The sequence below is a fragment of the Bufo gargarizans genome, chromosome 1 (genome assembly GCF_014858855.1).
Source record: "Bufo gargarizans isolate SCDJY-AF-19 chromosome 1, ASM1485885v1, whole genome shotgun sequence".
Taxonomy (NCBI): Eukaryota; Metazoa; Chordata; class Amphibia; order Anura; family Bufonidae; genus Bufo; species Bufo gargarizans.
Window position 1 is genome coordinate 700,181,838 of NC_058080.1, and position 26,786 is coordinate 700,208,623.

At 42.7% G+C, this 26,786-nt stretch overlaps 1 protein-coding gene across 2 annotated transcripts in view; it reads left to right on the forward strand.

The window, feature by feature from the left end:
• LOC122924804 (von Willebrand factor A domain-containing protein 5A-like) overlaps positions 1-25,150 on the forward strand; it is a 212,276-nt gene extending 187,126 nt beyond the window's left edge. The window contains exons 20-25 of one of the 2 annotated variants that reach the window (XM_044276245.1): positions 12,444-12,511; positions 12,592-12,670; positions 17,153-17,170; positions 20,075-20,241; positions 22,063-22,189; positions 23,491-25,150. In XM_044276245.1, the coding sequence (XP_044132180.1) occupies positions 12,444-12,511; positions 12,592-12,670; positions 17,153-17,170; positions 20,075-20,241; positions 22,063-22,189; positions 23,491-23,570 (539 nt within the window). In that variant the 3' untranslated portion in view covers positions 23,571-25,150. The remainder of the gene's footprint in view (positions 1-12,443; positions 12,512-12,591; positions 12,671-17,152; positions 17,171-20,074; positions 20,242-22,062; positions 22,190-23,490) is intronic. The other variant, XM_044276246.1, reaches the window with a different exon arrangement.
• Positions 25,151-26,786: the final 1,636 nt, after the last annotated feature.

A 26,786-nucleotide genomic window follows, 5' to 3' on the forward strand; every position in this document is an offset into this window, starting at 1 on the left:
TATATGATTATATACATGACACTACCCATAATCGGGACCAAAACGCGATGGTGCTTAACAAAGTTTATAAAATTAGCAAACCATTACAAAAAAATCATTGATATGACTTTACAAGAATAAGTGCACAACCAAAAGTGATAAAGTGCAAGGGTGAAAGTGCTCCGTTGTTAAAGGGGAATATTAATTTCCTATATTTATGCAAATATCAATAATTAATGTTCATAAATGGGAGGAATCATCTGCTGATGACTCCGCCTATTTATACCTTAAATAAAGATAACACTTTCACCTTGCCTTACACTAATCGCTAAACTAGCTGCATTGACTGAACTAACTACCGCTAATAACCACACGGTACACAGTAGGTACAAATAATACAAGATATTTATTAACACCTACAGTACACAACGCACGCTATACACCAACAATACAGCACTAACTACACTACACAATCCCAAATTCCCAATTCCACCCCACACACTATCTATACAATACACTTACATACATTCATTATCAGCAACCCACCCGCCTGGCTACTCACTGTCCCTACAGGGTACAAGGGGTAAATGGTGGCACTGCAAGGGTTAATACTTGCAAGCCAGGGATGTAGCCATGAGTACAGGTTCAGGGAATACAGGGCAAATACAGCCCAGCAATGCAAGGTGTACGGTGTAGGAATTACAACAGTTTACATATGTGCCTCCCACTTGTTAAGGGATCAAAAGTATTGGGGCAATTGGCTTCTCAGCTCTTCCATGGCCAGGTAGTGTGTTATTCACTCATTATCCCAATTACAATGAGCAGATAAAAGGTCCAGAGTTCATTTCAAGTGTGCTATTTGCATTTGTAATCTGTTGCTGTCAACTCTCAAGATGAGATTTAAAGAGCTGTCACTATCAGTGAAGCAAGCCATCATTAGGCTGAAAAAACATTACAAACCCATCAGAGAGATAGCAAAAACATTAGGCCTGGCGAAAACAACTGTTTGGAACATTCTTAAAAAGAAGGAACACACTGGTGAGCTCAGCAACACCAAAAGACCCGGAAGACCACGGAAAACAACTGTGGTGGATGACCGAAGAATTCTTTGCCTGGTGAATAAAACACCCTTTACAACAGTTGGCCAGATCAAGAACACTCTCCAGGAGTTAGGTGTATGTGTTTCAAAGTCAACAATCAAGAGAAGACTTCACCAGAGTGAATACAGAGGATTCACCACACAATGTAAACCATTGGTGAGCCTCAAAAACAGGAAGGCCAGATTAGAGTTTGCCAAACGACATCTAAAAAAGCCTTCACAGTTCTGGAACAACATCCTATGGACAGATGAGACCAAGATCAATTTGTACCATAGTGATGGGAAGAGAAGAGTATGGAGAAGGAAAGTAACTGCTCATGATCCTAAGCATACCACCTCATCAGTGAAGCATGGTGGTGGTAGTGTCATGGCGTGGGCATGTATGGCTGCCAATGGAACTGCTTCTCTTGTTTATTGATGATGTGACTGCTGACAAAAGCAGCAGGATGAATTCTGAAGTGTTTTGGGCAATATTATCTGCTCATATTCAGCCAAATGCTTCAGAACTCATTGGGCGGCGCTTCACAGTGCAGATGGACAATGACCCAAAGCATACTGCAAAAGCAACCAAAGAGTTTTTTAAGGGAAAGAAGTGGAATGTTATGCAATGGCCAAGTCAATCACCTGACCTGAATCCGATTGAGCATGCATTTAACTTGCTGAAGACAAAACTGAAGGGAAAATGCCCCAAGAACAAGCAGGAACTGAAGACTTTTGCAGTAGAGGCCCGAAAGAGCATCACCAGGGATGAAACCCAGCGTCTGGTGATGTCTATGCGTTCCAGACTTCAGGCTGTAATTGACTGCAAAGGATTTGCAACCAAGTATTAAAAAGTGAAAGTTTGATTTATGATTATTATTCTGTCCCATTACTTTTGATCCCTTAACAAGTGGGAGGCACATATGCAAACTGTTGTAATTCCTGCACCGTTCACCTGATTTAGATGTAAATACCCTCATATTAAAGCCGACAGTCTGCAGGTAAAGCACATCTTGTTCGTTTCATTTCAAATCCATTGTGGTGGCGTATAGAGCCAAAAATGTTAGAATTGTGTCCATGTCCCAATATTTATGGACCTGACTGTATATACATATATGAACCTGGGGGAGAGCCATGGCAGATACATATATACAGATGTATTCACTGACTAGGGCATGCACACATCTCCATATATACATCTACATAAGAGGGAATATATACACGGCCATACAGGGAATATAAATCCCTATTGGCCATATAAGTTGTTGCAAAATGTGCATATAAATGAATAGGCAGATACATATATATATCCATATACATACACCCACCTGACTTCCCTCTACAATCCTCCTGTTGTCTAATTACACGACAATAACTTGAGGGAAGGGTTAGGATGTATTTGCACCCTTAACCCCACTCTTGGTGACAGTTCAGGAAGAACTGGAGTACACTTTGGTCCTTAGGTATATAGACATCACCTATCTCAACCTACTTCCTCCGACCTGCTCTTCACTGTAACCAGTCTCCCTGATCCACAGGATATACTGTCGTCTTCTTCTTTTCGCAGGAACTTTCTGGACGTCTTTTACTTCCATCTTCTGGTATCAGCCCCTCCTACTGTTGTCTTTTCCTGACTTCCGGAGCGGCTTGACCCTCACAGAACAGGCCTTTCTTTCAGGGAACCATCTTCCGGTGTCGGCCACCCCCAATGAGTTTGGAGTGGCCACACCCCCACAGTCTCTTAGTATTAATGCCGATCTTCAGGTGTCGTCCACCCCCAAGGAACCTGGAGCGGGTTCACCCTCACAGTCTCAATTTTCCATCTGCGCCAACTTTCTTTAAGCAAGACTTTCGTCCGACATTCCTTGTTCCGTCTTGATTGAAGGATGAGTGCGGTTCTCCCATGGATAGATGAGTAGGTCTTTACAAGGCAGGTCAGATTTTTCATTAAGTGAGGTGATGTCATGGTATCTAAATTCTACCTGTGGGAATTAACTCCGCCACACTACCCATCCAGTCCTTTCCTTATGAACTTCACCATTCCTGGGTTCAAGGTGGCAAATGGTGAACAGAGGGTGCCTGTCCCTAGTGTGCCCTACTCTTGTCCCCATTTGCACAAAACACATACACAGTTCACCTCCCCCCTCCCCCAACCCACCTAAACCCGAGGACATTTATGATATACACAATACTATGAGGTCTCAGGAAGGCATAGGATGTACAGTACAGACCAAAAGTTTGGACACACCTTCTCATTCAAAGAATTTTCTTTATTTTCATGACCCGAGTCACTGCCTGTTGCACTCATGATTCTAATCAATAACAACAACAATTTGACTTGCCAATAAGGATTAAGGAATATTTTCACTAATTGCACAAATTGGTTATAGAAATATCTCAATCAATCTCCGCAGTGACTCCAAATATGTCAAGTATTTATTTCATATAAGATATGAAATCATAAAAATTATGAAAAATGAAAGATTTAATTGGCGGACATACAGTACAGACCAAAAGTTTGGACACACCTTCTCATTCAAAGAGTTTTCTTTATTTTTATGACTATAAAAATTGTAGATTCACACTGAAGGCATCAAAACTATGAATTAACACATGTGGAATTATATACATAACAGACAAGTGTGAAAAAACTGAAAATATGTCATATTCTAGGTTCTTCAAAGTAGCCACCTTTTGCTTTGATTACTGCTTTGCACACTCTTGGCATTCTCTTGATGAGCTTCAAGAGGTAGTCCCCTGAAATGGTCTTCCAACAGTCTTGAAGGAGTTCCCAGAGATGCTTAGCACTTGTTGGCCCTTTTGCCTTCACTCTGCGGTCCAGCTCACCCCAAACCATCTTGATTGGGTTCAGGTCCGGTGACTATGGAGGCCAGGTCATCTGGCGCAGAACCCCATCACTCTCCTTCATGGTCAAATAGCCCTTACTTTCAAAGTTTTCCCAATTTTTCGGCTGACTGACTGACCTTCATTTCTTAAAGTAATGATGGCCACTCGTTTTTCTTTACTTTTCTCTTGCCATAATGCAAATTCTAACAGTCTATTCATTAGGACTATCAGCTGTGCATCCACCTCACTTCTCCTCAACGCAACTGATGGTCCCAACCCCATTTATAAGTCAAGAAATCCCACTTATTAAACCTGACAGGGCACACCTGTGAAGTAAAAACCATTTCAGGGGACTACCTCTTGAAGCTCATCAAGAGAATGCCAAGAGTGTGCAAAGCAGTAATCAAAGCAAAAGGTGGCTACTTTGAAGAACTTAGAATATGACATATTTTCAGTTGTTTCACACTTGTTTGTTATGTATATAATTCCACATGTGTTAATTCATAGTTTTGATGCCTTCAGTGTGAATCTACAATTTTCATAGTCATGAAAATAAATAAAACTCTTTGAATGAGAAGGTGTGTCCAAACTTTTGGTCTGTACTGTACCTCCCAAAACCTCATATGAAAATTCAGTTTATGGGGTCTCAGGATAATTTCAGGACATTGGTGAAATCAACTCCTGAGCCTCCGGCGGTTGAGTTCGTGAAGTGCCGTCTGGTTCTGGCTTAGTTGGTCCGCTAGTCTCTTGACCCTCCGGTACATTAGACACAGTCCCAAGTGGATGATGTTGATCAGAACCAGAAGAAACCGTACTGTAATCGCTCTTCCACCCGAACACAATCAAATCTTCTCCAGCACAATGAGAATGCTCCCGCTGGATTGTGGCACAGTTCTCTGTCTCCTATACAAGGGTTGCTAAGCTGCCAAAATCCAGTGGGATCCTCTGGAGCCTCACAAGAATGTCAGGGCAGATAGCAGTAATCTGGGTATTTTTCCTCTGCTCTGTAGCAAACACCTGGAATAGAAGAAAATACCAGGCGCTCCTGGGAGATTTCCCTTGACGGTGCAGTTAATTGTCCTACCCAGCACCAATACCTTTGATCCATGAGTAGAGAAAGGTATTGGGCTGACCTCCATCTCACAGGACCCCTTGTTATCCCAACACTGGTGTGAGAACACCCTACCGCGTCTCCCCATCCCTCTGCACCAACATATCAGAATGGGTACCTTAATAAGTTAGGATATCCCAGGGGAGCTGTGGATGAAGCACCATATAGTAATTGATGGCACTGTATCCCTGTCCACTCATGTGTACTCAAGCTGATTTCCCCCTGTCATCCTGTTTTGTGGAGGCCGGCAGAATCCATGGCATAAGTCCTGCCTAGACTCTTCAGGACTCCACAACACAAGAACACAGTCGACACTCCGCTGCCAATCACCCTGCACCCAATCCCAATCAGAGCTGTGCCACCTGATCGGACCAGAATTAAGTGTGCAGCGCAACATTACACCAATGTTGCCTGTCCCCCCTAGTCCCCAGTATAACACAGCCCCACCGAAAACCTTGAGCACAACAGTGTTATCTGTATCGATCTGAGACCCTGGTTGCCCAGAATAATATCACACCATCCTTTGTGTGCTGCATGGAGAAGGTCCTTTAATCCGGAACGCCTTCTCCCGACCAGCAGGACTTACCGTGTGAAATGATCTGCTCGCGAACCTATACTTTCCCGATCCACAGTATAACACTGTCCTACTCTAAGGGGACACAAGAATGAATCAAAACAGCAGCGACTGGGCTCACAGCGGGGAATGTAAACTACAACAATCAGCAGGGTGAGACACATTCATAGACAAGGACCTCTGCTGTCCACATAAAAAACATACAAACAGGTAACAAACACACAACATTGACATACACGGGGAACAGACGGTGTGACAAATAGTACAGGGGTTTCAAATGTTGCCCAGCCTAGATTGGCCATTCTGACCCCTCAGCACCTGGGGAGGCATGTGCCGCTGACAGGTAACCCCTTTATGGCCAATCTGACTAGACCCCACTGCACAATTTGTTACCTGGCAAACACTACCGGACACATTGCAATTACTTGCAGAAGGGCAATTCTTTGCAATGTGGCCCTTGTTCCCAAACCTGAAGCACCTGACCTGGCTTCCTATTCTTCGAGTTTTTTCTTTACCTGTTTTGCAGTGCTTCGCTATATGACCTAAGCCACCACATGCAAAGCATCTGATGTTTGCTCGGCATGGCTTAGGTCCGTCCACACTGCAACCGCGCTCCCTGAATTGTTCCATCCTCAGGGATGCACTCTTCACAAGAGTTCTTTTTGCCAAAGTCAGGGAAAAATCTCTGTTAGGCCTCATGCACACGACAGTTTTTTTTCACGGTCCGCAAAACGGGGTTCCGTTGTTCCGCGATCCGTGTCCGTTTTTTCTTTCGTGTGTCTTCCTTGATTTTTGGAGGATCACCAGACATAAAGGAAAGTAAAAAAAAAGTCGTTTTGGACTTACAATGCAAGTCAATGGGGACGGATCCATTTGACGTTGACACAAAATGGCGCAATTGCAAACGGATCCGCCCCCCATTGACTTTCAATGTAAAGTCAGGAGTCCCTATTATACCATCAGATTGGAGTTTTTTCCAATCCGATGGTTTATTTTAACTTGAAGCGTCCCCATCACCATGGGAACGCCTCTATGTTAAACTATACCATCGGATTTGAGTTATATCGTGAAAACTCAGATCCGACAGTATATTCTAACACAGAGGCGTTCCCATAGTGATGGGGACGCTTCAAGTTAGAATATACTACGAACTGTGTACATGACTGCCCCCTGCTGCCTGACAGCACCCGATCTCTTACAGGGTGCTGTGATCCGCACAATTAACCCCTCAGGTGCCGACTGTAAGAGATCAGGTGCTGCCAGGCAGGAGGGGGCAGACCCCCCTCCCTCCCCAGTTTTAAATTCATTGGTGGCCAGTGCAGCCCCCCTCCCTCCCCTGTATTACATTCATTGGTGGCCAGTGCAGCCTCCCCTCTCCCCCCCTACAAATTAAAATCCCCCCCTATCATTGGTGGCAGCGGAGAGTTCCGATCGGAGTCCCAGTTTAATCGCTGGGGCTCCGATCGGTTACCATGGCAGCCAAGACGCTACTGCAGTCCTGGCTGCCATGGTTACTTAGCAATTTTAGAAGCATTATACTTACCTTTGCTGTCTGTGACCGTCCGGGTGCTCCTCCTACTGGTAAGTGAAAAGTCTGTGCGGTGCATTGCTTATATCACAGACCTTTCACTTACCAGTAGGAGGAGCGCCCGGCCGGTCACAGACATCGCAGGTAAGTATAATGCTTCTAAAATTGCTAAGTAACCATGGCAGCCAGGACTGCAGTAGCGTCCTGGTTGCCATGGTAACCGATCGGAGCCCCAGCGATTAAACTCGGACTCCGATCGGAACTCTCCGCTGCCACTAATGATGGGGGGGGGATTTTAATTAGGAGGGGGGGAGAGGGGAGGCCGCACTGGCCACCAATGAATGTAATACAGGGGAGGGAGGGGGGCCGCACTGGCCACCAATGAATGTAATACAGGGGAGGGAGCGGGGCTGCACTGGCCACCAATAAATTTAAAACTGGGGAGGGAGGGGGGTCTGAAAACTCAGAAAATGCACCGTTGTTCATCCGCGTCCGTGATAGGTGTTTCCTGTCCATCAAAAAAATATGCTTTAAATATGGATTAAATTGACTGTATTTGCTCAAGTGTTGCAGTGTGGAGAAGTTCATACTCACTTTTTGCTGAGCGTCCATCTTCTCGTTGGTGCTGTACTTCTTTGTCCTACGCAGCTGCTTGGAAGAAGTCCTTTTTCTCCCGAATCGCCTCTTCCCGACCAGCCGGACTTGTACGCAGCTCCAACGAAGATGGATCTCTTCCACACTCGAGCGGTGCAGTGACCGTGTAAAGCAAATAGAAAGATATTAGTAATCAGACAGATTATAGATTCTCTGCTAGAGATTTTGATCTGTGTTTGGTTCTGTAAGGAAGAATCGCACTACCTGTGCGGCACCTGAGGGGTTAATTGTGCGGATCACAGCCCCGTGTAAGAGATCGGGTGCTGCCAGGCAGCAGGGGGCAGTCATGTAGACAGTTCTTAGTATATTCTAACTTGAAACCACCCCATCACTATGGGAACGCCTCTGTGTTAGAATATACTGTAGGATCTGAGTTTTCACGAAGTGAAAACTCAGATCTGAAAAAGCTTTTATACAGACGGATCTGCAATCTGTCTGTGTGAAAGTAGCCTACGGACGCGGATGACAATCTTGTGTGCATCTGTGTTTTTTCATGGACCCATTGACTTGAATGGACAGATCATATTTTTTTGACGGACAGGAAACATGGATCACGGACGCGGATGAACAACGGTGCATTTTCCGAGTTTTCAACGGACCCATTGAAAGTCAATGGGTCTGCAGAAAATCACGGAAAACGGAACAACGGACACGGATGCACACAACGGTCGTGTGCATGAGGCCTTAGTCTGGACCGGCTTCGTCTGATGATTTGACCGGTCACAGACTATTTTCCCCCCTTTTTGCCCTGCACAGGGCAAAGTTTTGGGAGATTCTGACCCTGACTTTACAGAAAAAGAAAGGGCCGGCACCAAATTGGTGATGACCTGTTGCATGCCAGTCATTATCTGGGACCTTACAGCAACCTCAGCCTTCAATTTGGCTACCGTCACGTCAGTAGAGGCAGCCCGCTCCTTGAAGGCTTGACCCCAGTATAAGACTGAGTTAACTTAGCCTCAATTTCCTCCTTCTGCCTCTGCAGCTCTACTAACTGTGACTCGATCCTAGCCACCAGCGCATCTCAGTCAACAGTAGACTGAACATTCTCCACCAGCTGTGCCCGCAATGCCGAAACCTGGTCCGAATTACTGGCACAGCATTGGCAGTGAATGTTCGGAGGAATTGTCTCCATTGACCGAGACACCAGCACAACTTCCTTTGGCTTGCAGATGCTAACCTGAAATGTATGCACAAGTTTGGCCAGCATCCGAAGCCTTCTGGTGGCCTTGTTCAACAACGTCCTTTTGTTAACACAGAGCTTGTCATAGCTACAAGCCTGTGCCAACAAATCGGACCACAGCATTTCTGCGGACTTGTGAGTAGCGGGGAGGATAGGATTAAATTGACTGTGTTTGCTCAAGTGTTGCAGTGTGGAGAAGTTCATACTCACTTTTTGCTGAGCGCCCATCTTCTCGTTGGTGCTGTACTTCTTTGTCCTACGCAGCTGCTTGGAAGAAGTCCTTTTTCTCCCGGATCGCCTCTTCCCGACCAGCCGGACTTGTACGCAGCTCCAACGAAGATGGATCTCTTCCACACTCGAGCGGTGCAGTGAATTGAATAGATTTTTAGAATGGGGAGATGGTTAAAAAAAACGCTGGCTCCCTCCCCTTTGTTTGAATCCACGGTCACTGCCTCTGTGCCTTGCAATTTACTGTCCCACCTGATGTGAGTGCTATTTTCTATAGTTCTCTCTTCTCATCAATTTAATCCCTGTTACGTCCACAATCTGGGGTCCATTTATTAAATGGATTTTTCGAACGGGGAGATGGATAAAAAAAACGCTGGCTCCCTCCCCTTTGTTTGAATCCACGCCATGGTCACTGCGTCTGCGCCGTGCAATTTACTGTCACACCCGATATGAGTGGTATTTCCTGTAGTTCTCTCGTCTCATCAGTTTAATCCCTGTTATGTCCCCAATCTGGGGTCCATTTATTAAATAGATTTTTCGAACGGGGAGATGGTTAAAAAATTACTGTCTACCTCCCCTTTGTTTGAATCCACGGTCACTGCGTCTGCACCGTGCAATTTACTGTCACACCCGATATGAGTGCTATTTTCTGTAGTACTATTCTCATCAGTTTAATCCCTGTTACGTGACATCCCCAATCTGGGGTCCATTTATTAAATAGATTTTTCGAACGGGGAGATGGTTAAAAAAACGCTGGCTCCCTCCCCTTTGTTTGAATCCACGCCACGGTCACTGTGTCTGCGCCGCGCAATTTACTGTCACACCCGATATGAGTGCTATTTTCTGTAGTACTATTCTCATCAGTTTAATCCCTGCATGTTTACAGTTTGCACAAGAGAACCTGGATGTTACACAGCAGTACTGGCAAAATATTCTGTGGACAGATGAAACCAAAGTTGAGTTGTTTGGAAGAAACACACAACACTATTTGTGGAGAAAAAGAGGCACAGCACACCAACATCAAAACCTCATCCCAACTGTGAAGTATGGTGGTGGGGGCATCATGGTTTGGGGCTGCTTTGCTGCATCACGGCCTGGACGAGTTGCTATCATCGAAGGAAAAATGAATTCCCAAGTTTATCAAGACATTTTGCAGGAGAACTTAAGGCCATCTGTCCACCAGCTGAAGCTCAACAGAAGATGAGTGCTGCAACAGGACAACGACCCAAAGCATAGAAGTAAATCAACAACAGAATGGCTTAAACAGAAGAAAATATGCCTTCTGGAGTGGCCCAGTCATTGTCCTGACCTCAACCCGATTGAGATGCTGTGGCATGAACTCAAGAAAGCGATTCACACCAGACATCCCAAGAATATTGCTGAACTGAAAAAGATCTGTAAAGAGGAATGGTCAAGAATTACTCCTGACCGTTGTGCACGTCTGATCTGCAACTACAGGAAACGTTTGGTTGAAGTTATTGCTGCCAAAGGAGGTTCAACCAGTTATTAAATCCAAGGGTTCACATACTTTTTCCACTTGCACTCTAATTGTTTACATGATGTGTTCAATAAAAACATGGTAACATTTAATTCTTTGTGTGTTATTAGTTTAAGCAGACGGTGATTGTCTATTGTTGTGACTTAGATGAAGATCAGATCACATTTTATGACCAATTTGTGCAGAAATCCATATCATTCCAAAGGGTTCACATACTTTTTCTTGTAACTGTATATACATTTACATAAGAGGGAATATTTACACGGTTATACAGGGAATATATATCCCTATTGGTCATATAAGGGGGCCCATATACATACATACATACATACACATATCAATGAAGGGGCAGATACATATGTATATATGCATATACATACGCCCACCTGACTTCCCTCTACATCCGTGATCATGCAGTGAGATGTGAAATAAAGCATAAATAACCAATATATAAAGTATAAAGAATTCTTAATACCAAACATCAAGTTGGTAGATGCAAGTGCGACATACGTGCATACATAGACTGTAAAGATTTACATGGCCAAATATATAAATAGATAAGCAGTCAGACATCAGCACCCCATAGTATATACATGATCTTATACGCTATATATAAATTGTCGTCCATCCCTAACCGAGTACGTAGCTATTATCTCTCCCCCCAGTGGATCCGATTCATGCATTCTCAGATAAAAGACAAAGCATCAGCAGCAACAAGCATCAAAAGCTCGTCTCTATTTCTTAAACACATAAAATATTAATAGCATCAGGCAGGATAAGACACCTACGCTAAATATATACAAGGACCTGTTAAAATACAAATTAGACAATTAAAATAACAGTTAAAAACAAAGGTCCTGGGCGTCATGCCCAGACCCAGGGCACTGATGACCCGAGGAGAGCCACCTGAACTGAACTGAGGGCACTGAGGAATACATCATCACAGATAGCATTGTGAGGAGAGGGGGGAGAAAAATTGAATAAAAAAGGGGAAAAATGATTTTAAATCCCCCCAACGTCTAGATGAATAAGACAAAACTATTGCCCTCATTCAAACCCAGCGGTGCAACTGTATTTAATAGAAAAATAAATGTTGTTTCTTTTGGGGCTAATATTTTCTTCCAATGCTCCTAATCCAAAGTAGGGTGTCATCTGAATCGTGCTTCTCTTTAAAATGTCTAGCCAAGGTCTTAAGCTGCCTGAATAGACAGTACATGTTCCCTGACCCTTCTTCTCAGCTGTCAAGATGTTAATCCCACATAAATAAGATCACAAGGGCAACTCGCACAATAAATGACCCCAATGGTCGTACGCGTAATCGTATGTGTAATCTTGAACACTTTGTCCCCTGCCGCATTGTGGAAATGAGTTGCCCTGTCCATTTTGGCACAGGCAACGCACTTCCCACGTTCTTTACTCCCTCACGGTGGCCCCTTGTTGCCAAACAACCTTCCTTCCTTGCAAGCATAATAACTGCGGACCAATTGGTCACGCAGATTCTTAGACCTGCGGAAGATTGTTGAGGCACGTGGGGGTATCACTTCTTGCAACTGGGGATCTGATTTCAATATGTTCCAATATTTATTCAGGGCTATATTTACCTCCTTCCATTTGTTGTTAAATCCAGTGATAAACCTAATCTGTTGCGTATATTGACAAATTGGTTTCTTATGAAGTAAATCGCCTCTCTTTGATAGTCGTGCTCTCCTATAAGCTGTCTCGATGCAACGATTGCCATAACCTCTCTCTCCAAATTTTTTTCTGAGGTCCTAAAACATCTATAAAGTCTTATCGAAGGAACAGATCCTACGAGCCCGCAGAAACTGCCCCACTGGTATGCTCCTTATCAAATTTGCCAGGGTGTGACGAACCTACATGTAGAAGTGCATTCACAGAAGTTTATTTTCGGTACAGGTTAGTACCCAGATGGCCAGTCACATCCACCTGGAAAACCACATCCAAAAACTCAGCTTTCGTAGGGGCCACCTTAAAGGTAAGTTTAATATTATTACTATTGTTATTCAGCAGTCGAATATAACGCCCAAACTCATCTTCAGTCCCCTGCCAGATAATCAGCATATCATCGATATACCTGCTCCAATATTGGATCTTGGGGATTGGACTGGAGGATATCCCTCTCCCACAGCCCCAGGAACAAGTTTGCATAAGAGGGCGCACAAGACGCCCCCATCGCGGTGCCCTGGAGCTGTAGGTAGAAGGATCCCCCAAAAAGGAAGAAGTTGTGAGGAAGGACGTAATTGAGAAGAGTTATGATGAAATTGCATTTCTACTTACCCATACTTGTAGTCCTTAAAAAGAAATCCTTGGCTTCCAACCCGTCTTGATGTTTAATCAACGTGTACAAAGATTCCACATCACATGTGGCGATGAGCATATCAGATTCCAGGTGTATGTCCTCCATTTTTCTTAAGATATCCATAGTGTCCTTTAAATGTGTTGGTAATCCCTCCACCAGCGGCTGTAAAAAGTAATCTATGTATTTACAGACTGCATCATTTAGACCATTTACCCCTGATACGATGGGCCTACCAGGAGGCTTCGTCAAATCTTTATGTATCTTGGGTAAAAGATAGAGGGTGGGAATCACAGGATGATCCGGTAACAGGTGGGAACTTTGTCTCCCAGAGATAATACCCTGCTCTACCCCTGATTGCAAGATAACTTCAAGTTCTTTCTTGAATTTAGTTAGGGGATTGAATGTCAATTTCTTATAACAGTTTCCATTCTGCAACTGTCTTTGCACCTCTTTCTCATACATGGCTGGATCCACTGGGGGGAGATAATAGCTACGTACCCCTTTAGGGATGGACGATAATTTATATATGGCGTATAATATCATGTATATACTATGGGGTGCTGATGTCTGACTGCTTATCTATTTATATATTCGGCCATGTAAATCTTTACAGTCTATGTATGCACGTATATCGCACTTACATCTACCAACTTGATGTTTGGTATTAAGAATTCTTTAACCTTTATATATTGGTTATTTATGCTTTATTTCACATCTCACTGCATGATCACGGAGCATTTTCACCCTTGCACTTTATCACTTTTAGTTGTGCACTTAAACTTGTAAAGTCATATCAATTCATTTTTTGTAATAGTTTGCAAATTTTATAAACTTTGTTAAGCACCATCACGTTTTGGTCCCTATTAAGGGCAGTGTCATGTACAGTCGTGGCCAAAAGTTTTGAGAATGACAAAAATATTGGAAATTGGAAAAGTTGCTGCTTAAATTTTTATAATAGCAATTTGCATATACTCCAGAATGTTATGAAGAGTGATCACATGAGTTGCATAGTCCTTCTTTGCCATGAAAATTAACTTAGTCCCAAAAAACCTTTCCACTGCATTTCATTGCTGTCATTAAAGGACCTGCTAAGATAATTTCAGTAATCGTCTTGTTAACTCAGGTGAGAATGTTGACGAGCACAAGGCTCCAGATCATTATGTCAGGCTGATTGGGTTAAAATGGCAGACTTGACATGTTAAAAGGAGGGCGATGCTTGAAATCATTGTTCTTCCATTGTTAACCATGGTGACCTGCAAAGAAACGCGTGCAGCCATCATTGCGTTGCATAAAAATGGCTTCACAGGCAAGGATATTGTGGCTACTAAGATTGTACCTCAATCAACAATTTATAGGATCATCAAGAACTTCAAGGAAAGAGGTTCAATTCTTGTTAAGAAGGCTTCAGGGCATCCAAGAAAGTCCAGCAAGCGCCAGGATTGTCTCCTAAAGAGGATTCAGCTGCGGGATCGGAGTGCCACCAGTGCAGAGCTTGCTCAGGAATGGAAGCAGGCAGGTGTGAGCGCATCTGCACGCACAGTGAGGAGAAGACTTTTGGAAGATGGCCTGGTGTCAAGAAGGGCAGCAAAGAAGCCACTTCTCTCCAAAAAAAAAACATCAGGGACAAATTATCTTCAGCAGAAAGTATGGTGAATGGACTGCTGAGGACTGGGGCAAAGTCATATTCTCGATTGCTTGGGGCATCTGGAAAAAGGCTTGTCCGGAGAAGAAAAGGTGAGCGCTACCATCAGTCTTGTGTCATGCCAACAGTAAAGCATCCTGAGACCATTCATGTGTGGGGTTGCTTCTCATCCAAGGGAGTGGGCTCACTCACAATTTTGCCCAAAAACACAGCCATGAATAAAGAATGGTACCAAAACACCCTCCAACAGCAACTTCTTCCAACAATCCAACAACAGTTTGGTGAAGAACAATGCATTTTCCAGCATGATGGAGCACCGTGCCATAAGGCAAAAGTGATAACTAAGTGGCTCGGGGAAAAAAACGTTGACATTTTGGGTCCATGGCCTAGAAACTCCCCAGATCTTAATCCCATTGAGAACTTGTGGTCAATCCTCAAGAGGCGGGTGGACAAACAAAAACCCACTAATTCTGACAAACTCCAAGAAGTGATTATGAAAGAATGGGTTGCTATCAGTCAGGAATTGGCCCAGAAGTTGATTGAGAGCATGCCCAGTCGAATTGCAGAGGTCCTGAAAAATAAGGGCCAACACTGCAAATACTGACTCTGCATAAATGTCATGTAATTGTCAATAAAAGCCATTTAAACGTATGAAGTGCGTGTAATTATATTTCACTACATCACAGAAACAACTGAAACAAAGATCTAAAAGCAGTTTAGCAGCAAACTTTGTGAAAACTTATATTTTTGTCATTCTCAAAACGTTTGGCCATGACTGTATATAATCATATAGATATAATCATGTGTAATATGTTTATATAGGATTTAATATTTGATGGTGGATTGGATTTTATTTTTATTATTATTATTCATTCATTTTTATTTATTTATACATGTGCTTTCAGATGTTATTATACAATATATGGATTGATGTATGGATTTATTTATTTATTGATATTGAATTAAATTGTATTAATTGTGGATCTTATTGTTATTATGTGAGTTTTGATACGCATTTGCACTTTATGGGGCTTAAATTAAATTAAGGTAGTTCGTCCCTCCTCCCCCACCCTCCGTCTTTGTAATTCCTTCCTCCTCCTCCTGCTATTGTAATTCTGAGGTGCCGAGTTTAGCTTTATAATTATAATTACCAACATGTCCCACTATTATAAAGCTGATCTGTGAGGGTCACTAATATCTGTTATGGTTCGGGATTGAATCCTAGTAGCCTTACTTGAGATGGCCATTTGTTGTTATCATCCTGATGCCATTGGTTACTTTGGCCACCCAGTTCGGCATAGCATATGATAGTACGCATCCCGATCATGTGACGATAATGATCACATGAACATGTGCAGCTCACGCGAGAGGCCACTTCCTGGTTCTGGTGTGGGCGGATATGACGTCATAGGCGTCACTTCCTGGCTCCAGTATGGGCGGATGTGACGTCACCGGCGTATTGGCACGGTACATGGCGGTATGTGAGTGGTCGATTTTCCCTGTTGTAGGCCTATTTAAGAGTATGGTTCAGGCAGGATAGACAAGCCCCTTGAAGAAGCCGAGCGAAATGCACTTCGGGGTGCGCTCACCAGAGATCTAAGGTTTGTCCCCCATTATATCTTTAATTGGTGGCTACTTGCTTGTTGTTGGGATATGGGCTCCACATGGATTATTGCATGTGGGTGGCTCTGACATATCTATACTGACATCTTATATTATCCTTGATGATTGTCGCAACTCTCTTTGCAAGATATCACCTATATCATTATAATACATGCTCTCCATTGGCTTGTTGAGGAGATTTTTTTATCTCTGTATGATTATCATTGCCAAGCCATTAGGAGGGGTGTCTTAAGGGGGTACATTTATCCTGTGTATCTTTGGTGTGCCGCTGATTCGCAGCGCTACTGCATTACTGCTATTTTATTATATTGATTATTACTTATTTTGTTGTCTATTATGATGTTATCTAATAAAAATGTATTATTATTGTATATGTGTGTCCTTGTTTGTTGGTAATATTGAGTACTTGAGCTCAGTGGTTAGCACTGGTGGCTCAGTGGTTAGCATTGTTGCCTTGCAGCCCTGGGTTCAAATCTGACCAAGGACATCATCTGCATGGAGTTTGTATGTTCTCCCCGTGTTTGTGTGGGTTTCCTCTGGGTTCTCCAGTTTCCTCCCACATTCAAAAGACATACTGATTGGGAACTTCGATTGTGAGCCTCATTGGGGACAATGCTAATATCTGTAAAGTGCTGCGGAATATGTCAGCGCTATATAAGTGCATAAAATAAATATAGCGATATCATACAACATATAGTGGCCAGATAAATAGGGCAGAGGGCAACCAGATAAAAAGAGCAGTAATATATAGCACATCATAGTATAGTAATAGTATTATAAGCTAAGAATGCTATTTCTCTAGCATTTCCCCTCTATAGTGATTAATCACAGTGTGGACAGTAGTGTGTGGTATATGGACTGATATTCTGTAATCATTTGCTTTTCTTTCACAGATTCTAGTTACGAGTCAGGTAAGGTTTTTCTCTATTCTACTTCAAGGGGTTGTGTCACTTCAACAAGTAGCATTTTTCATGTAGAAAAAGTTAACACAAGGCACTTACTAATGTATTGTGATTGTCCATATTGCCTCCCGTTGCTGGCTGGATTCATTTTTCCCTGCAATCCATCAGTGGTGGTGGTCATGCTTGCAGACTATATTGTAGGAAAAATGTCGGCCTTTCTGGTGACCGGGACCGTGGGAGCGCACATAGGCTGGTGCTTTTTCCTATAATATGCAAGCACAGCCATGCTGATGGATTGCAGGGTGGTCGTAACAATGGAAACAAGCCTTGTATAATGAGATAGAAAAATGTATTCAGACAGCAAAGAAAGCAATATCGGTAATAACAATACATTAGTAAGTGCCTTGTATTAACTTTCTCTGTATAATAAATGCCATTTGCTGAAGTGACAAAACCCCTCTAAGTTCTCCTTTTTAACCCATCTGTGTGAATTCAATGAACTGTATGTGATTGCTGCAAAAATTGCTAGTTGTTGCAAAATGTGCCGCTCAATGCAATCCTCTGGATGTGTCTGCTGGTAGTTGTTGACTAGGCCTAATCAAAGCAGAGAAATTTCCATCTGTTCTGCCCCATTCTGTATGAGAAATACACTGCTGGAAATTGAAAAAAAACCTTGAAGGAGTGAAGATAAAAAGTGGGCTGCTAATGTCCTGGAAGGTGTTACATGTAGTGATCTAAGTTCCAAGATCCTTACTTTACAGATAGATCCTCCACAGACTTTTTGGTCTGGTATCACTGTTGTTTTTTCTGACACCACTGTTTTTAATCTTCTCTCTTATGGGACATTTGATTGTTGAAGTGTTCACTATGCTTGCTAGATGAAGGCGTGCACCATAAGTGCCATTAAGGGACTTTGAAAATTGATGAATAGTGAAACATCGAGAAGTCGTATGGTCCACCTGTCACATCTCAGAAAGACTTAGATGAGAAGATTATGTAGTACATCAGTGGTGTCCACAGTGGTCAGAGGAGGCTGGTCACACATAGTGAGAGGGTTCTGTATGGTCAAGACAGATACACGCTAAGAGCACTGTATAAAAAGAGCTGCTGTATCTCTTGTTTAAATGTTGATGATTTTGGCTTACATCTAGTGAAATCCCCAAATTCAGAATCTCACAAAATTAGATTATATAAAATAATATACAGAAATGTTGTCCTCCTAAAAAGTATGTACAAATAAACACACTCAGTACTTGGTCAGGGCTCCTTTTGCATGCATTACTGCATCAATGCGGCGTGGCATGGAGGCGATCAGTCTGTGGCACTTATGGAAGCCCATGTTGCTTTGATAGCGGCCTTCAACTCATCTGCATTGTTGGGTCTGGTGTCTCTTATCTTCCTCTTGACAGTACCCTATAGATTCTCTATGGGGTTTAGGTCAGGTGAGTTTGCCAGCCAATCAAGCACAGTGATACTGTGGTTATTAAACCAGATATTGGTACTTTTGGAAGTCTGTTGGAAAATGAAATCTTCATAAAGCTTGTCAGCAGAGGGAAGCATGAAGTGCTCTAAACTTTTCTGGTAGACGGCTGTGCTGACTTTAGACTTGATATAACACAGTGGACCAACACCAGCAGATTTCAAACTTCACAATGGATCTCGAGCAATTTGGATTGTGTGCCTCTCTATTCTTCCTCCAGACTCTGGTACCTTGATTTCCAAATGAAGTGCAAAATTTGCTTTCATCTGAGTACATTACTTTAGACCACTGAGCAACAGTCCAGCCCTTCTTCTCCTTAGACCAGGTAAGACTCTTTGACGTTGTCTCTGGGTCATGAGTGGCTTGACACGGAATATGACAGTTGTAGCCCATGTCCTGGATACGTCTGTGTGTGGTGGCTCTTGAAGCACTGACTCCAGCCGTAGCCCACTCCTTGTGAATCTTCCCTAAATTCTTGAATGCCGTTTTCTTGACAATCCTTTCAAGGCTGCGGTTATCCCTGTTGCTTGTGCACCTTTTTCTACCACACTTTTTCCTTCCACTCAACTTTCCATTAATATGCTTGGATAGAGTACTCAGTGAACAGCTAGCTTCTTTAGCAATTACTTTTTGTGGCTTAGGGTACTTTCGCACTAGCGTTTTTCTTTTCCAGCATAGAGTTCCATCCTAGGGGCTCTATACCGGAAAAGAACTGATCAGTTTTATCCTAATGCATTCTGAATGGAGAGCAATCCGTTCAGGATGAATCAGGATGTCTTCAGTTCAGTCTCTGTGAAAAAAGAAATGCCGGATCCGTTTTTCCGGATAACACTGGAAAGATGGATCCGGCATTTCAATGCATTTGTAAGACGGATCAGGATCCTGATCAGTCTTACAAAAGCCATCAGTTGGCATACGTTTTGACAGATCCGGCAGGCAGTTCCGGCAACGGAATTGCTTGTCGGATCACTCTGCAGCAAGTGTGAAAGTAGCCTTACCCTCTTTGTGGAGGGTGTCCACGGCTGTTTTCTGGACACATGTCAGGTCATCAGTTTTCTCCATGATTGTGTAGCCTACAGAACCAGACTGAGGGATAATTTAAAGACCTAGGAAGCCTTTGCAGGTGTTTTGTGTTGATTATCTGATTAGAGTGTGACACCATGAGTCTACAATATTGAATTATTTCACAATATGCAAATTTTGATACTGACTTTGGGGTTTTTATTAGTTGTAAGCCATAATCCTCAACATTAAAATAAATAAATGCTAGAAATAGATCACTGTGTGTAAGGAATCAATATGAGTTTTTATTGAATTACTGAAATAAATGAACTTTTTGATGATATTCTAATTTATAGAGATGAATTTGTACATGGGGTTAATACTTACCTTCACTCCATAACATTAACTGTATCTTTTTGTTACCTATAAAGCTGAATACATGGATATGTCACCACCACCAGCTCAAGTTCTGAAGATTCCGCCTTTCGTCAGTTTGATTTCCCTGCAAAACGCTGATGGTTCCTGGAATCTTACCCCAGAATTCTGCTCCATTCTGGGAATATCAGAGCAGGACATTATTAACAAGAAACCAGATCAGGTATGATGGATGTGTATGGATAATCTCAGCTTGATTCGACATTCTTGAACATTTTTATAACTTTTTTTAATTTAATTTTAATTTTAAAAAGCCCATAAAACGATACATCAAAGAATATGCAAAGGTCAGATCATGGAATGAAGAAATGACCAAAGACACTATAACATGTTGCACTTCTGCAACATGGAAATTTCAGCAACCGTCAAACATACTTTAGGGCACATGTACTAACTGTATGCCAGGTTTACAACTACGCCATTTTGCAAATGTTTGAAAGCCAGCAGTGCCAGAACAACATATCTCCATCTATTGTGTAATGGCTGGAGCTGGTTATTGCAGGTGCCGACTTTATAATGTAGCCTTCAACCTGCTAGAGACAGGTCCTAATAGGATGCCTTTGAGCATTACATTGACAGTCATAATACACTGCAATACACCAATGGGAAGTTAGTCCTATATGGGACTGAAATAAAAAAATAAACAGATTTGTAAATGGTTCTCCAGCTTCTTTGTCTCTCTGCCTGCCAGACTTCCGGAAGGAAGAACACTTACCTGCCTCCTGCTGCTTGGTTCCAGGCCCTTGATTATAATATTGCATTCACCATGATAGTCCCTGACTGTAAAGTTCCAGCATGGACGGGGGTCATGTGTGTTGCAGCGGTGACTCGTCCCCCAAGCAACTCTAAAATGGCATCAATGGAAACAGCAGCTCTTACACACAGGTTGCTGAAATGTGGTTTTGTTAAGCTGGCAGAGAGAAGCTCTCCAGCTGTCAGACAGGGACGTGATGTAAAAGAAGTGACAGACAAGCAAGGATATCATTTTGCTGCTGTCTTGTTTTTATGCTTACAACCTTTTAAAAAATAAAAAAAACTGACCATGCGTCAGCTTATACCTATTCTTTACTGTTGGCGTGATTTGGATGAAAAGAGACACATGTCCGATCTCAAGCAAATCTCACAGGGGTTAATAGGTATCAAGAATTGAGAGCTCTCAATTTGTATATTTTTTATCCACCGACTAACATAATACAGATATGTTTTTTGCATTTTACATGACAGAAAAAAAAATGTTGTCAGAAGAGATTACTCAAGGAGAGACGCCCACAGCCGAGAGCTCCTATGCAGGAGCAGTTAATGGGCGCCCTGATTTTCAAATACTAATTTGGCGACAGTGGGGTGCTAGCTATAGACATCTCATTTAGGCCTTTCCTTTGCCACTCTACCAAGCCTCCAGTACTGTAAATGTGAAAGTGGGTAGGGAGGCATGTGGCACATTACAGTTGGTACAGTTCAGTTGACAGCTTCTCATTACCTGGGTGAAATACAGAACCATTGCTCCATATATCATATTTAATTGAAGAAAATGATGGCTCTTGTCAAAATGAATGCTCACCGGGGAAATCTAATACATTAATACTACACATAGGATGCATACCACCTTTAATAAAAGTATAGAACCTATTGTTCAAACCATCCACACCAATATCTACATCTTCGCTGTCCTGAATAGTGTCAAGATAGTGATGTGTTCAGTTACAGGAAGCAACACTACAGAATCACTGGTACTCAGTTACCATCGCTGGATGACATCTTCACTGCTCACTGCAGCAACAGGGCAAAAATTATCTGCGGGGATCCAACTTACCGCGGCCACAGCCTTTTCATTCCCCTACCCTATGGTAGGCGTCTTAGAGCCCTACATGCCCGCACCACAAGGCTGAAGAACAGCTTTTACCCCAAAACAATCAGTCTTTGGGCCTGAAAGTTTAAGTGCTTAGATAATATGTTCCGGTTTAATTTATAGTTTCCTCCTCACTAGAATATGGACTCATCAGTGTGGGCTACGGTCTTGGCGGTGATCTGGCTCCATGCATCTTGTCTGGATCAGAGAGAGGAATGGGAATTACTGGAAGGTAAAGCCATCTCCTGGCTTAAGGCTAAAGCAGGTAATATCTTGGAAATAGATTTGACATGTTTCTAAAACTGATGTGTTAATGTAGAGCCCTTCATAGTGTTTTAGCTTAAAATGTTGTAGGTTCCTGAATATTTCAGGTGCATAGAGTCCAAAGTTGTCAGGAAGGAGCTTCCACCCAAAATATTTGCTTTATATTTAGTGACGGGAACGACTTGTACCCTAAATAGAACATTACCTCACCATAGAAATTCTCCCACAGCAGCAGGTTATTCCCAAAATGACCTCACCATTGTTTCTTGACTTCCAAGGACTTCACTTGGACCATTCTTCTGACCCGCAGCATAGTCTACTCCTGGTTGTTCTGTTTTACTTTGTGTTTAGATGGAACAATTTACCACCAAATTATTGTGTGGCTCTATAAAGATGACCAAGTTGACCCAACCAAACTATAACAGTAAGCAATTAACAATTTTTTTCCACTTCAGTTTCCTTTAAGCTCCTTCTCAAAGTAATATCTGACACCGCTCGTGTATCCTGTTTGGTTGCATCTCATGGCAGCCAGTAGGCAAGGGTCTGCAGGATCCCATAGTTGTTAGCTTTTCTGCATATCCATTCTTAAAAAATTAGATCCAACCATAAATTTTGGTGAAACAAAAAAAATGTGAAGGAGAGAAAATGTAGTAAAATATCAAGAGAGGTAAGAGGAAGAGGCAACCAACAGCAAGATAGATGGAACTTGAAAGATAAGACAGAACATGCTGCAGGAACACCAGCCATATGGTCTTGCTTGCTGTAATTTAATAATATATTTATTTTCTGAAAACATATGCCCACATTTGCAACCATTTATTATGCTCCAATGCACCTAAAATAATAATAAAAAAACAGCTTTTCAAATAGTCCTCTGCTGCTTTTGTACAGTATCATGCACAGGTTTTAAGAAGGTGTGATAAAATGCTGCAAAGTAAGAATGCTTTAAAAATTAGCGTTAATAGTTTATTGTTATCAATTAACAAAATACAAGATGAAAGAACAAAAGAGAAATCTAAATCCAACAACACCAGTTCTCCTAGGTACGCTTGTACACAGGTTTTGAAGGAACTCAGCAAGGAGGTTGTTCCAATCATCTTGGAGAACTAACTACAGATCTTCTGTGGATGTAGACCATGGCGGCTGAAATACTAACCACATTTCAACTGACATATAAATGGCTCCTTAATACAATATTCTTGTTGTAGTTACAGCTTTTGAGATGCTCGATTTTGTCAGTCAGTTGTAATGTATCTAATGCTATTGATGGTTCTAACCAGGGATTGTTTCCTATTCTCCCAGGTTCCTCCTTGGATCAGTTGGTCAGAGCTGGAAATGATCTGCTGAAATCCTCAGTGAATCCTAATGTGTTTGGCCTGTGAGAGGAAGAATGAAGATGGCGGAGGTCTTCGGGTACGACCAGACGGTCAGGTCTCTGCATGCCGTTTTGGAAGCCAAAATCAGGAGCGGATCATAAAAGGAGAGAAAATATAAAGGAGAAATAGAACTTCTCCTGTTTTTTTTTTCTTAACTAACTTCTGGTTTGGGCTTCCGAAACTGCAAGCAGAAACCCGACTGTGTGGTTGTACCCTTCTAAGGAATACTGCCGCCCTCCAGAATTTTACTGCTTCTCACCTTTACTTTGGAATCAATTTTCATGATCTAATTTCTGTGTCTTATTACTCTTGAAATGAGACACAAGCCAAAGATGCAAATGATAAGTCTAGAGAATCATCTTCTAGTTATATTCTCATTACACAGACCTGTTAATGTTCACTTATTTTTAGAATGTACAGAGCAGCTCCACTGAAATATATGCATACATGGAGAGAGGCCTTAGGGGTGTACTGACACTTGGGAAGGTAGTAGTGCAGAAGAAAACCAATCTACAACGCCACCCTAAAAACTGGATTATTTCTTACCACACTCGATCAATAGATACCAATCAATAGTACATGTGAATATAAGAAATTTTGTAATGCATTTAATCAGAGAAATTATGCCTCATTCTACACTTTCAGCATTTTCTCTCCCTCTACGCCTAAATCAACATTCTTTGCTAAATCCACCTTGAGAGACTGATAAGGACTGTCAGCTCACTGAAGGATCAGATTATAGCTGCCAAAAGGAGTTTATAGCGAGGGGAGGAGGCGTGAACTACTAGAGGGAAAAATAAAAACAAAATTCTGAAAGATACATCACAAGGTTTCTTATATTAACCTGTAATATTGATGTATACAACGTTTGTTAAGATTTTAGTTGTCCAAGATTGGAAAAACATGGCTGCTTCATCCAAAAGCAGAACCACATCTCTCCACAGGCTGTATATGGTATTACCACTCAGCCCCATTCACCTTAGTAGAACTGGGCTGCTGTGGGTAGTGTGTTTGGAAGAAAGCAGCCATGTGTTTCTAATCCTGGACAATCAAATTACAGTTTTTTCCTCCATGACCTTGTATTTCAATCAAGATCTGTTGATGGAAGGTTGTATGTGTCCTTCACCCAGGCCAGGACATCTCTGTTCATCTTTATTGGTTGGTGGTATAAGTCAGAATCTCTCAGGGCAGCCAATAAGTTGTCCTTCTTTGGCTTTGCAGACACCCTGGAGGAAGGGGTTACAACATGGTTGCTCTACAATATGGTGCATAAAATGTGTGAATATTTTTGGAGATGGGTGGAATTACTCTTTACTAAAATCTGTTTATAACTGATCTTTCAAAAATCGGTCAACAACAGTCAAAAGAAAACATCTGAGGAGAGTCCCCATTCAGATCAGTGTATTCTGTAGGGTATTACTGCTGAGTATTGTTGACCCTGTCTATGTTCCCATTATCCAGTTATACATTTCTTGTAATAGTTAAAAGTTTATAAAATGTTCTAATCCATTGTTGCAGCTTTCAGCTCCAATATATGTATCATCATCATTAAACCGCAGTTATAGTTCAGATGTTGGTGTCGTGGTTGTCTATATCCATCAAAGAGACATGATTAGCGGTCATAACATAAGGCCCAGCCGCCCCCACAACTATGACATGTCATTTATAACACTCCTGTTCTCTTAAAAGGCATCTGTCAGCAGATGTGTACCTATGACACTGGCTGACCTGTTGCATGTGCACTTGGCAGCTGAAGGTATCTGTTTTAATATATGCAAATGAGTCTGTAGGAGCAACGGGGGTGTTGCTGTTACACCTAGAGGCTCTGCTCTCTCTGCAACTGCCGCACCCTCTCTACTCCTGGAGAAGTCAGGACCAGAAGTGAAGACATTTACACTGCCTGGCCCTGTCAATGTCACAACCAGACAGCTGAGAAGCTCTGACAGAGGCCTTTCAGAACCTCCTCCTTGAGTTTCTGTGTTGTGGTATTCAGCTCCTCCTCTCGTTAGCCTCTCTCAGCTGTCATGTGTTGGACTAATTGCTTCCCTTTAAATTCTTCCCCAGAAGGCTTTTCTGGGCGGCTTATACTACTTCCTGGAGTGTGTGTGCACGCTGACTCTGTCCTCCTGTTTGCTTCAAAGCTAAGTGTTGTACCTTTATCTGTTATTTTCTGTTTGCTGGATCCCAGGTGACCCTGACTCCCTCCGTATCTTGTGTAGGGAGCCGGTGGTCGTGTCCCCTCACTATTGTAGGGTGCTCAGGGCTTTATAGTCAAGGTTCGTGGATATGCAAACCTCCACCATTCGGATCTTTGCATAGGCTGAGCAGCCAGGGAAAGTGCCAGGTCTTCTGCAGGGGTCTCCCTTGGTTCCTTAGTTTTTGGATCCAGCGAGTCGTTTATACATGTTGCTTTGCCTTGTTTCCTGTACACCGTCCGTGACATTATAAGCCGCCATAACCGTCTCAAGCATGGATCCGGTTTCACTTTTGGCTGAACGCTTCCAGGGTCTTTCATTGGAGGTAGCTGATCTCCGTAAGACTTTTTCTCAGCTTCAAGTGACCGGTTCAGCTTGCGTTCATGGAGTTTGTTCTGAGCCTAAGATCTCGCTCCTGGATACGTTCTCCGGGGGTAGTGAGAATTTTGTGCGTTTTAGAGAGGCTTGCAAACTCCATTTTCGCCTTCTTCCCACTCCTCTGGTGATGAGGAACGGAGGGTGGGGATCATTATATCGCTGCTCAGAGGTAACGCTCAGTCCTGGGCCTTTTCGCTGCCGGAGGGGGCACGGCCTCTCCGTTCAGTGGATGAATTCTTTTTAGCCCTGGGTCAGATATATGATGATCCGGATCGTATTGCTCTGGCTGAGTCTAAACTACGTCTATTATGCCAGGGTAAACAATCCGCAGAAATATACTGCTCAGAATTTCGGAGATGGGCAGTTGATACTGGTTGGAATGATGCTGCGCTCCGAAGTCAATTTTGCCATGGTCTTTCAGAGGGATTGAAAGATGCATTTGCCTTTCATGAGAGGCCTATTTCTTTGGACTCTGCTATGTCTCAGGCCGTTCGTATTGACAGGCGTCTTAGAGAGAGAGGAGAGATGTCCCCTTCCTGTCATACTCAGTCCCAGGACAGTGCAGCGGTCCCGTTCTGTGCGCAGGGGTCTCAGTCGCCGTCAGCCCCTTCTGAGCAGGAGCCCATGCAGCTGGGGTTGATTGCTTCTG